Source organism: Saccostrea cucullata, unplaced genomic scaffold, assembly GCF_032062105.1.
Source record: "Saccostrea cucullata isolate Sc308-1 unplaced genomic scaffold, CSIRO_AGI_Scuc_v1 ctg93, whole genome shotgun sequence".
NCBI classification, from domain to species: domain Eukaryota; kingdom Metazoa; phylum Mollusca; class Bivalvia; order Ostreida; family Ostreidae; genus Saccostrea; species Saccostrea cuccullata.
Window position 1 is genome coordinate 557,618 of NW_026935164.1, and position 11,694 is coordinate 569,311.

At 31.7% G+C, this 11,694-nt stretch overlaps 2 protein-coding genes across 3 annotated transcripts; one reads left to right on the plus strand and one right to left on the minus strand.

The window, feature by feature from the left end:
* Window positions 1-271: 271 nt before the first annotated feature.
* Window positions 272-3,654, minus strand: LOC134242057 (uncharacterized). Its single transcript, XM_062724078.1, has 2 exons — window positions 3,548-3,654; window positions 272-1,743 (listed from the first exon to the last, which is right to left on the minus strand). Exons 1-2 carry the CDS (start codon window positions 3,595-3,597, stop codon window positions 693-695), a joined length of 1,101 nt encoding a protein of 366 aa, XP_062580062.1. The 5' UTR covers window positions 3,598-3,654; the 3' UTR covers window positions 272-692.
* A 153-nt stretch (window positions 3,655-3,807) lies between these two features.
* LOC134242068 (proteasome subunit alpha type-4-like) lies at window positions 3,808-10,464 on the plus strand. 2 transcript variants are annotated; one of them, XM_062724089.1, is made up of 9 exons: window positions 3,808-3,883; window positions 5,155-5,197; window positions 5,588-5,750; window positions 6,156-6,233; window positions 6,935-7,023; window positions 8,445-8,575; window positions 8,747-8,870; window positions 9,034-9,179; window positions 10,326-10,464. In XM_062724089.1, the coding sequence occupies exons 1-8, from the start codon at window positions 3,881-3,883 to the stop codon at window positions 9,171-9,173; spliced, it is 771 nt and encodes a 256-aa protein (XP_062580073.1). In that variant the 5' UTR covers window positions 3,808-3,880; the 3' UTR covers window positions 9,174-9,179; window positions 10,326-10,464. The 2 variants fall into 2 exon arrangements, with proteins under 2 accessions (XP_062580073.1, XP_062580072.1); XM_062724088.1 differs by having other exon boundaries at window positions 3,810-3,883; window positions 9,034-9,175.
* The last annotated feature ends 1,230 nt before the right edge of the window (window positions 10,465-11,694 follow it).

The window sequence follows — 11,694 nt, forward strand, 5'->3', positions numbered from 1 at the left end:
AAAATTATCTGTGGTGGTATGCTTAAGGTCAAGTTCATATGGCTTTTGAAAGTTAATGTTCTTTGAGCCATGACATTTTAATGCTTTGAGTATTAGTCCTACTAGGAAAATATTTGCTTTTTTTTCCAAGAAGTATTAATAAAGTGCACTCTCAATATAAGATTTGAAAACTCAACCTTTACAAAACTTGGGATTTACTTTCATTTTAAATAAAACAGCAATATTTTGAGAGAAAAAAACTGATGTTTCTAAGTCTTCAGAGAAAGTAAAGTTGCTACTTACCCCAGTGAAGATTTTACTAGTATTTGCACCATGACAAAAAAAAAAGTTTACTAAAAATTCCACTATAAGAGGGGCCTTTTAAGGGATAGGTGCAATAGATTTAATTTTTTTTTTTTGAGTATGTTCATAAATGCTTGTCCAAAAAACTCATTATTCATATTTTTTACATCATCCTTTTGCCCTATTTGATAGTTTAATAACTCAGATTTCCCTGGTGTGCACTTACTTTCTGGTGTAACCATATGATGAAATAAATAATTAAGATTTGATTCATTTGTTACTTTGAATTTTTTATGACTTAGATCCAAGGATGAAAGAAATTAACAGCTAAACCTGCAAATGAAATAAGAAGATGTACATATAAACAAAAGTTTTTCTGGCTGTGGCTCTGATATATAAATCCAAGACTGCTACACACTAGCATTTGGTTTGTATATTTTAGCATTTGGTATTAGAGTATGGATGTTTACTGGTCCTTTCAAAGAGAGTCTGAGGTCAATATAGGTGTGCTCCCAGTGATGATCTGTGAAAGAAAATGGCAGAGGTTTTCTCTTTGCTCCTAAAATTTTAAGTGTTTTACATGCTTTCTTTTGTTTTTCACCAAGGTGCATCCATCTCTTGCATTGGTTGTAAAAATGGAAAAACTTTGCAGGATCAATTGTTGGAAAGAAATACTCAGCTGGAGCTAAGTAAGTTCCATTCACGTGTGTGTCTGGGTAAGAGTATTCTCCCTTGAAATCTCTGTATACCAGTGTTACAAAATGAGGTCCAGTGCTATCCAGGACATTCCACATGTGATGGAAAGATGGCAGCCTGTCCATCAATTTCTTCATGAAAGGATGTTTTGGTCTACAACCAATTATTGCATTTATCACCAAATTCTCAAAGTTTCCATCTAGAAGAGGATGTTCGTATGGCTCTTGTGATACAAAGCATGCATATTTCTTTGTAAAAGGTTCAACAGATTTTAAACTCTCTAAATCCATATCGGCATAAATCCCTCCAAATTCATACATTATTACATATCGCAATGCATCAGCTCTTCTTATCCCTTCAGTATAACTATCAAAGGTGTTTAACAAATGTGGATGCCTTTCTTGAATGAGCTGTCTTGCACTTATGTCTGTCCACAAATAATATGTCCAGTCTGGATGGTTTTTTACCCATGTCTGAACCCACTTTGAAAATTTACTAGGAATATCCTCATTTTTCCAAGTTTGGTGAATAATACGAGGAATCCTTTCATCACCATCTGTTGGAAAAGCCTCTGGATCCCTTATTCCTAAAGGCACAAAGTCGGGCTCCACTGGAATGTCAATGTCATGAAATGCTCCGTTTTCTTTTATTTGTTCAAACTTGATAAGATAATGTAGAACAATTAAGAACATACTGCCATGACAGAGGGTTTTTAACGTCTGGGGTCTGGTAAGTGCCAAAATAAATTTTCTGGGCTGTCTCATCCTGAAAGTTAGATATTGAATATGTTGGATTGAATAAATACAAGCTATTTCATAAGGACATACTCAACAGGTCTAGGAAAATCACTATATTTAGCTATATACTGTATAAGTGGAAATTTTAGCGAGACGCAAATTTAGTGATTTCTCCATAAAGAATGGTATTTTATTTTTAGCAAGATGCAAATTTAGCGATTTTAAAATGTTCACTAAAGAGACTTTAACAAAGAAAATGCAATTAATTTTTAGCGATATTAAATTTTAGCAATCCCAGCATTCTCGCTAATAATGCCAAAATTACATCCTCGCTAATAATTCTGCTTATACGGTAGCTAAATCTACCTATATAGCTTTATTTACCTATATAATATAGCTCTATTCAGCTATTTCAGTGTAAATTTCTGTTCTATGAAAAGCAGACAAAAAGACATATAATGAGGCAGTAATAGCTTTCAACTTTAAAATGGACTGAAAACAATTCACCAAAAACCCAACTCTAAAAATGTTTCTCCTTTTGTGCAATTGCAAAGATCCAAAAGTTTTGGGACTGTTGGCCACTTACACACATGTAGATTAGGTAACCTGGGTTTAATGACTGATCTAAAAATCAGGTAAACTTGGCTCAACCCTAGCTTAAGTTGTACTCAGGTGAGCTAGCTGTTGTTGGGTTGCTGACCTATCACTCAAGCATTTCTTACATAAGTGCAGGCTGAACCAGGATTTATTTTGAATATGACATCAAAGAAGGCACCAAATTTTACAGAATTTGAAAAGGCTGTATTTCTTGAATTAATCAGTGAAAGAAAATCAATCGTTGAAAGTAAACTAAATGATGGGAGAATAATCTGTAAGAAAAAAAAGGAATGGGAAAATATTAAGAATGAATTCAGAAGTATAACACAGTTAAAATCTTTGAGCTGATCTCATCTGAGTTTTTCAAGTGTGCAAGTGAATCACCAAATATGAGCTAAACTTAAGCCTGGATTACACTGACCCAGGTTTAACACAGATGTGTGCAAGTGATTAAGCAGCTACTTTAAAGGTACTTGGACACAGATTTGAAGTATAATAACGACTTATATATTTTAATAGCATTTCACACAAAAATTAATTAAAAATCTTATTTGTAAAAGTGAAATTTCAAATTTTTCGGTGGGTTTGATTGACATATCCTTGAACTCTCACAAATTTAATTTTATTCTTAATCCTTAGGAAAAGTGGCAATCTCGTTTTGTATAATGAAAAATATTAATACTATAATCCAGAAAATTCAGAGTAGACACGTTCGAAAGCAAAACAAACACACAATATAATGTCAGTCCGTGTAGTTGTGGCAAAGCAATCACACTGAACGCACCCGGTGCTAAATATAAACCCACTCGAGCCCTGTTTACAAAAACTGTGTACATAACACGAGTGTGCTTGATTTGCATTTTTTGGAATGAAAATACTTGTGAAGGTGTTTTGCTTTCTAACATTTCTACTCTGATTAAAATTATTTTTTTGATTAAAGTTTTAATAAGTTAAAAATATTTTTAATTAATTTTTGTGTGAAATGCCATAATTTTGAGAAAATGCGACTTTTTTGTCTGCTATTCATAAAACAAACACTTATTCTAAAATATCTAAATAAAGCTATATTATATAGGTACCCGGTAAATAAAGCTATATAATATAGTTCATCTATATAGCTAAATATAGTGATTTTCCTGGACCTGCGCAAGAAAAAAGTTCAAGACACACAAATATCAATTAAGACTGCTAGTAACAAAAATAAACTGTTCAATAAAAATCTTGATAGAGCTAACCTTTCAAACTCTAACCATATTCGTTTGTTCAGAAGCTGCAGAAACCGCATCTCTCATCTTCACGACAAATAAATACATCGGGTTCAAGCTTGTTCCTCTAATTACCCCAAAATTATTTTTTTTTTCACTTCCTTCATTCTATATATTAAAGTGTATGACAATTTATTTTTTTCTATATAAAAAAGTATTTTAAAATATAGTAATATTCTTTAAGATGTAACGTTATTCATACTATTTGTTCATAGCAGTCTGATATAATCATTTTGCGGTTTTTAGGAGAGCCTGAATACAAAATTTACCTCCAGTGGCAGAACTCTTCAGCCGACTTTCAACATGGTAAGAATGCAAACTCATTGTGATAGGTACTTTGTTTTTTTGCATATGTACGTTCTCTGTTAATATATCCATATTGGAGAAACCTAGATTACGGAGATTTTTACAGTTTTTTGGTTGTTAATTTTGTTTAAACAAAAATCTTCGGTTTATATAGTTAAATAAAAATCTTTTTAGTTCACCTGAGCCGAAGGCTCAAGTGAGCTTTTCTGATCAAAATTTGTCCGTTGTCTGTCGTTGTCGTTGTTGTCGTCGTTGTTGTCGTCGTCGTCGTCGTAAACTTTTCACATTTTCGTCTTCAAGAACGACAAATTTCAATAAACTTGGCACAAAGTATCCTTGGGTGAAGGGGATTCAAATTTTGTTCAAATGAAGGGCCACGCCCTTTTCCAAGGGGAGATAATCATGAATTTGTTAAAAATAATGGCATTTTTTTCTTTCAGAATCGCTGGGCCATTCGTGTGGAAGCATATATCAAAGTGTAGACAAATCAAATCATTTTTTTCTAAGTTTTACATAAATATATAGGAAAAATTTTAAAATCTTCTTCTCCAGAATACTTCAGGACAGATGAAACTCATGTAATGTTATTCATACTATTTGTTCATAGCATCCATATGGGGCCAAAAATCATTTTACATAGGAATATATAGGAAAAATCTTTAAAAATCTTCTTCTCCAGAACCACTGGGCCAGGAAAGATGAAACTCATGTGGAATCATCCTCAGGTAGTGTAGATTCAAATTTGTTCAAATCATGACCCCCAGGGCAAGGGTGGGGCCAAAATGGCCAACCAAAGTTCTACATAAAAATAATCTTAAAAAATCTTCTTCTCCAGAACCACTTGGCCAGGAAAGATGAAACTCATGTGGAAGCATCCTCAGGTAGTGTAGATTCAAGTTTGCTCAAATCATGACCCCGGGGGCAAGGGTGGGGAAAGGTACTTTGAATATATTCTGCATTTGTATGTTCTCTGTTAATATATCCATATTGGAATATAGAAAAATCTTTAAAAATCTTCTTCTCCAGAATTACTGGGCCAGATTTTTATAGTTTTTTTGGTTGTTAATTTTGTATTGAAACCTTATAAAATCTTCTTTTCAATACTTCAAAGCTATGATTATATATTTATACCCCCCCAGGTAGTTAGATTCTATTTGTTAAAAGATACAAGCCTGATGACATCTCCCTTTTTTATCATGTTTATGAAAAGATACAACAGACATCTGACCAAAATTATTGATAACATCACGTATCATTGTTTATAATTTTAGTCTCGAAGATATGATTCACGAACAACTATATTTTCTCCAGAAGGTAATGGTTATTGAATTTATACAAAATTACTTACTATCATTTTTACACCTATATTACAGGGGCTTGCTCCTGGCATATAAAAATATTTCTAAGAAAAAAGAAACATACAATATACTAAATAACGCATGTTGTTTTATCATATTTTATGTGTTTTTTAAAAGAATTTTTATTACAGGGCATGAGTAAGCTCCTGACCTGTGCGTTAAATAATGGCAACAAAAGCTTTTTTAATAACTTAATAAATACACTTTAATTCAAATGCCTTTTAATATTGTTTCATTTATACATCTATGACATTTTCATAGCACATTGTTTTAATCTGCAGTTGAATTAATTGATTTTGTAATATTTGTCTTTTCTTTTGTTATCAGCTTTTTTGTGAATTTACAGGGAGACTGTACCAGGTTGAGTATGCCATGGAGGCTATCGGACATGCTGGCACCTGTCTAGGTATCCTAGCTAATGACGGTGTATTACTGGCTGCTGAAAGACGCAACACAAACAAACTTCTGGATGAGGTGTCATACTCAGAAAAAATTTACAAGCTTTACAAGTAAGTAGACAGATAATTTCTTTTTATTAAAAATGGTACCTTAAAGGTGATTAATTCAACACATGTTTGTAATGTTTCTTGATTTTTGATATTGGTTCATTTCACAATGGTTTTAATATTGTGATCACTGAATTGTTAAATATTTGTAACTTAGAAACAAAGACAGATATGGTAATGAGAACAACTAACAATAACTAACTATAACCTGTAGTTGTAATTTACTTGGAGTTTCTGTATTGCTGGAAGATGTTGACAATATTCATGATTGCTTAATGTTTGCAGAAAATTTTAGATTGCAAATATTGAAATTAAACTTCTCCATATATTTTCCACTTTTACAGTATATATATTTGAATATGGCATTGTTGCATCTAACTTGTTATACAAGTACTATTTTCTTTCTAGTGATATGGCATGTAGCGTTGCTGGGATCACATCAGATGCAAATGTGTTAACAAATGAACTCCGTCTTATTGCACAAAGGTATATTTTTCAATATTTAGCAAACGGATACCGTATAATTCCTATTAGCTGCGCTGGAACTTGGAAAATTTTTAAAAGGGGGCAGTTATTTTGGTATTCTCATTATAATATTTAATGTCATATTTTAACTACATGTACACGAAATCTTTTGAAAGAAAAAAAAATTCAGAGAACCACTAAAAGATTATCTAACTTTCTAAGGTTAAAGTAATCCACCCAAATTATGCTTTATGATTTCTTACTCCACCAAAAATTACACAAGGAGAACAAATTTTGTACCAGTAGGTAAATTTCACTTTCAGAAAAACATTATGATTCGGTTGTTCTAAAAACCCTTCACTTTCAGGAATACTACAAGTAAGTCGTACGAGATACTTGTACCTAATAACCAAGTTTCATTTTCACTTTCTTCAAATTATGGCAGACTTTCAGTACGATTCAAGGTGAATTTAATCACAGTACAGTGGGCCCTTATTTCCCGAGAAATGAAAAAGGACTAGGGGGGTGCTTTTAGTGGCAGGCAGTTAATAGGGATTATACAGTAATTGCCTTTTCCCTTGTATATTTGTGAATTGTTTCTCATTTTCCAACATTGTCTTTAAGCAGATATAATTGTAAACCTTTGTGATCATAAATGTTTTGATAACATGAATATTATGGCTAATTGATTCAACTTGTTCATCATCCTTTGAATATTTTAGGTACCACTTACAGTATCAGGAACCTATTCCATGTGAACAACTTGTTAGTTCATTATGTGATTTAAAACAAGCTTACACTCAGTTTGGAGGTAAGATCTTTCAAAAACTGCTTAGCTAATAACTATAATATGAATTTAACATTTTGACTTTCCTTTAAACCAGAACAAATATAATAGGTCTTTTGGTCACTTTTTAATAGTCTTTTTTAGAGTTATAAAGTAGATTGTAAAAAAAATATGTAAAATTTAACATTTTGACTCCATTCCGTTTAAATTTTAGTCCCAGCACTTCTTTAACAAATTCATTTAAAAAAAATTCTGTGTAGTCCGGATACTGTCTATTCTTCCGAACGGCCATTGGTGCTTATAATTAACGGTAATTTTCCGGCCACACATGAGTTACTTCAAAGCAATTAACACCTTTCGAGGTGGATGTGATAATCTGTGTTTACATTAGCATAGTGCCATGAAATGCGGCGATGACACAGTCCACTTGAAAAATATATCATATGATTAAATTACAATTTAAAAAAATTAACTTTGTTTTAACTCCTTTTACCATATTATAACATAAACACAAAAATATATGTACGCGATTTACAAATCAAAATATAAATCGGGATCGAAAATCGAACTCATTTCAAAATGGCGCCATAACATGATAACACTGTTGGGGAAGACGTATTTTTTACATAAAAATTAAAAGTTCAATCTAATATTTCGCACCTCGTAAATAATTGTGCATTACTGTTAATACCCCGGTACATTGAATGAGCTCTTTGACAAGCGAAACCCGGTCCGCTTGATACATAGTAGGCCTGTATTATGCGTGCCTGTAATTTTGATTATAACATTTCACCCGACTTTCAAACTTCGTATAAGAAAATACAGTAAGTCATGTGAGACTATTATAGAATTTCTAGACTCCAAAATATTGATTGATTTCATCATTTAATTTTATTTATAATTTGTGTATGATGTACTTGTAAAATAAACAACGAAAATTTTCGAAATTAATATTTTCCTGCATTTTTCCTGCACTCCGGATTCTGTCTAAACCGGCCAAATTTTATGGAACCGGCGGTAGCCGGTTTGGACAAATTATACTGTACATATCTATGGCTAAAAGAGAGCTTCAAACTGTCTTTTTAAGAATATATTTCAAAGTTATGCCCATATTGTATGTTTAAAAAATCTTTATGCCTTAATAATTATATGTTTTAAAAAAGAATTTATCTTCCAATCTTATTTTTATTAGCATATTAGTAAACAAACATTTTTTTCTGACGCCTTGGATTGAAAAATGAATTAACCACTTTCCTGTGAAATTAAACCTATAGAATTATCAGCCTACACAATAAAGTATCTGTCACAAGACAAACATATGTAACATGACATTAAAACCAACACAATTAGTACATTTTTTAATTTTTGCAGTGTGAAATGATTTTGATACAATATGATGTCTTTAATTTTCTTTCCCAAATATGAACAGTGATAATTTTTCCTAGGTAAGCGACCCTTTGGAGTTTCCCTGTTGTACATGGGATGGGACAAACACTATGGGTTCCAGCTGTACCAGAGTGACCCCAGTGGAAACTATGGAGGATGGAAAGCAACATGTATAGGAAATAACAGTGCTGTAAGATTACAGAAAATTGTGAAATTTAAATTAATTCTATGGAGATACGAGTTTGATTAATTAGATTTAATTCTTTATGATATTTTTGATTTTTGAATAAGAATATGAATTGAAATAATGTATAATCAAGATATTAAGTTCATTTTATCATTGATATTTTTTCCCCAACAGAATGCCGTTTCCATGTTGAAACAGGAGTATAAAGAAGGGGAAATGTCATTGAAAGATGCCTTACTGTTAGCTATAAAAACCCTCAGTAAAACATTGGACATGACAAAGATTACAGCTGATAAAGGTAATACAATACTAGCTTTCAGAAACTGAACACAACTGTATGTTTAAAATGTACTTGTAGAATTAAAAGTATCATTTCAATGCAAAGGCAGATGTGAAAAAATTTAATTTCATTAAAGAGAGAAAAAAGAGTTACTGTTCTTACAAATTATTTTTACAAACAGTTGAAATAGCTACATTGACAAGGGAGAATGGGAAGACAAAGATGACAATTCTAGGAGCCCCAGCTGTGGAGGAAATCATTAAAAAGCACGAGGAGATTGAAGCTAAAGCAGAAGCCGAGAAAAAGAAGGAAAAGTCCTAATTGTAAGTCATTATTATATAAAAGGATTTCTCTAAGGAAGAATCATCATACTAGTATGCACTTCTGAAAATTTAGTTTTAATTACATTACACTCTTTACTTGTATTTTTGATGTTCAGTCAAAACTCATAAAATTGCAAAATATTTTTATTTTCTCCAATCGAAACATAGTTGCCAACTCACCCGATTTCGTCGGGTCACACCCGATTTTTCCACCCGTAACCCGATTATTTTTTATGACCCGGCGGGTCATGCTTATCACCCGTTTTTGTAAAATATTTCCGGATTTGGTTCGTTTAGGTTGCACTTTTAACTTCCAGTTACAACCCAAGCTTAGATCTACGTAAACAATGCCGATGGATTAATTATCTTTGCAGGTGTAAACAATTAACTGGGTGTTGTTTTGACAAATCAATGTTTGAAGTCAATTATAATGGCTTCCGATAGAACTAGATCGTTATCAGGGCCAACAGGAACAAATTGAACCAAACACATGTCTCTGATTGAACCAAGTAAAACTAAAAGAGAAACGATATTTCTGTACATATCAAGGAATCTTGGGGAAAAAGACTTTCATTCTTGATAAAATAAAGTGATCAAAGACAGTGTAGGCCTAAGTTCAAATTTAAAACATGTTGCAGTAGTTAATTAATTAAGAGAGAGGAAAAATAACTTCAAAACTGAAATTGGTATACTTTCAAATTTAGCAGAAACTGAAAAGGCTTTTTAAAAAAAATGCACATTTGCTTCAGGTCAATACTGAAATATGAAACCTTCAATTTTCATTTTTAACATGTAAATTAAAGCAAATTATGTATGTTTTTTTTATCATAGTAAATTAAATCCTTTTTCAATAAAAGAATTCTCAATACACAAATACTTTGTATACATGTATAAAATTTTATCATGGTAAATATGTCGTGAATGTCGTTACGCGTTATGACCAGATTTTTACTTTCCAAATCTGGTCATGACCAGATTTTTACATGCTGGAGGTTGGCAAGTATGAATCGAAACAATGAATCAATTAAAAGCACAGAATTGAAGCTATAATAGCATGTATTTGTAAAATATTGTTTGTAGTTCATTTCTTTCGCAAAAGGTTGTTTGTATAACTTTTTGAATTAAAATCCATGTACTTATTTTCTTTCAGGACATTCAGAATGGAAGAAATCTGTCCACCATCTCTTGTGTTATCACCTCACGCTTTAGTGAACAAGAACATTAGTGCTGTTGTACATACTGTGAATCATCATTTTATCTGATCTTTGTCATTAAATATATTATTATAATGACTTGACTTAAGCTTTAATGGAGGAGCAAAAAAATTGTGTTCGTATAATGATATCGGATCTTCAATTTCCTATATAAAATATTATAATTGTGGTTTTTCTCCCTTCAAGGCCTCAGCTCCATTACCTCTAAGGAATTGAACGCTACTTGTACATTAACTTTATTGTAAAATATTAGTGTTGGCAAATCGGACGAATTTTATTAACTGTACTCGTCTTCAATCTTCCGCACAAATTTTCTGTTTTTTTCTTATAACTTTTTTTATTGTTGCCCAATCAAGTTTAAATTTGGTATGGTAGTTTAATAGGCAGAAATACATATTTTGTTGCTAAGTTTGAATCTATATGTCTTCTAGTTTGGAGCTGGGGTGGTGGGGTAGATTCCTTAACTATGCAATTACTTTTTTTATGGTTGCCCAATTTTTAAGATCAAATTTTACGGTAGTTCAGTAGGCAAAAATACATATTTTGATGCTAATTTATTATTAAACTTATCCTTTTACATATTGAGAGAAATAAATAATAAATGTTACATATATGACTTTATTTACAAACACAAACTACTAAAACACAATATCTTCGAAGAATTTTGATTTTAAATGTCACTTGAAACTGAAATGGGAATTTTTGTTTTTGTTCCTAAAAAAAGAAAAGATAATTTTGATTTACCTACACCTCAAGAATGTTTTTAATTTTTAAAGAAGACATTTGTTATTGTAACTTTAGAAGAAAATGATGAGAGAGGTACAATTAATCCCTTGGGATTAATTAACATACCCTGTAACAGTTTGCAATTACTGGTTATTTTTGTTTAAAAATAAATTCAATGTTAAGTTTGCCATGAATATTATTTTCAAGTCATGTTGCTTTTTCTTTGTACATTTATTAATCATTCTGTAAGCTGCACCCTTTTAATTCTACCCAATGGCGGGGCCCTTGCTGACTGGTCAGTTTTCTAGTTTTTGTTGAGTTTCATGCAAGTCATGGTTTTCGAATTATTTTTCAATCTTAGATGATTTAGCATATTTGTAGTTCCACCCGTATACGACGACTACTATTCTGAGAGATTTCGAGTTAGCCATTTTTTACAATGTTTCCATGCTTTAGATCTTTGTGGCGCCATCATGTTCAATTATGATCCTCTGACTAACACAGGTCTAAATGAGGTAATTATAACTCGGGTCTTCAAAATGTTTACCCCCTGACAATTAAAGTCATCAATTAAACTAA

What these genes read in the sequence shown, in the direction of transcription:
- LOC134242057 (XM_062724078.1), bottom strand. Translation starts at nt 3,597, where the DNA reads ATGCGGTTTCTGCAGCTTCTGAACAAACGAATATGGTTAGAGTTTGAA. An exon ending in ATATGGTTAGAGTTTGAAAG is followed by an intron (nt 1,744 to 3,547) that starts GTTAGCTCTATC and finishes TCTAACTTTCAG; the next exon opens with GATGAGACAGCCCAGAAAAT.
- LOC134242068 (XM_062724089.1), top strand. An exon ending in AACTATATTTTCTCCAGAAG is followed by an intron (nt 5,198 to 5,587) that starts GTAATGGTTATT and finishes GTGAATTTACAG; the next exon opens with GGAGACTGTACCAGGTTGAG. An exon ending in CTCCGTCTTATTGCACAAAG is followed by an intron (nt 6,234 to 6,934) that starts GTATATTTTTCA and finishes TGAATATTTTAG; the next exon opens with GTACCACTTACAGTATCAGG.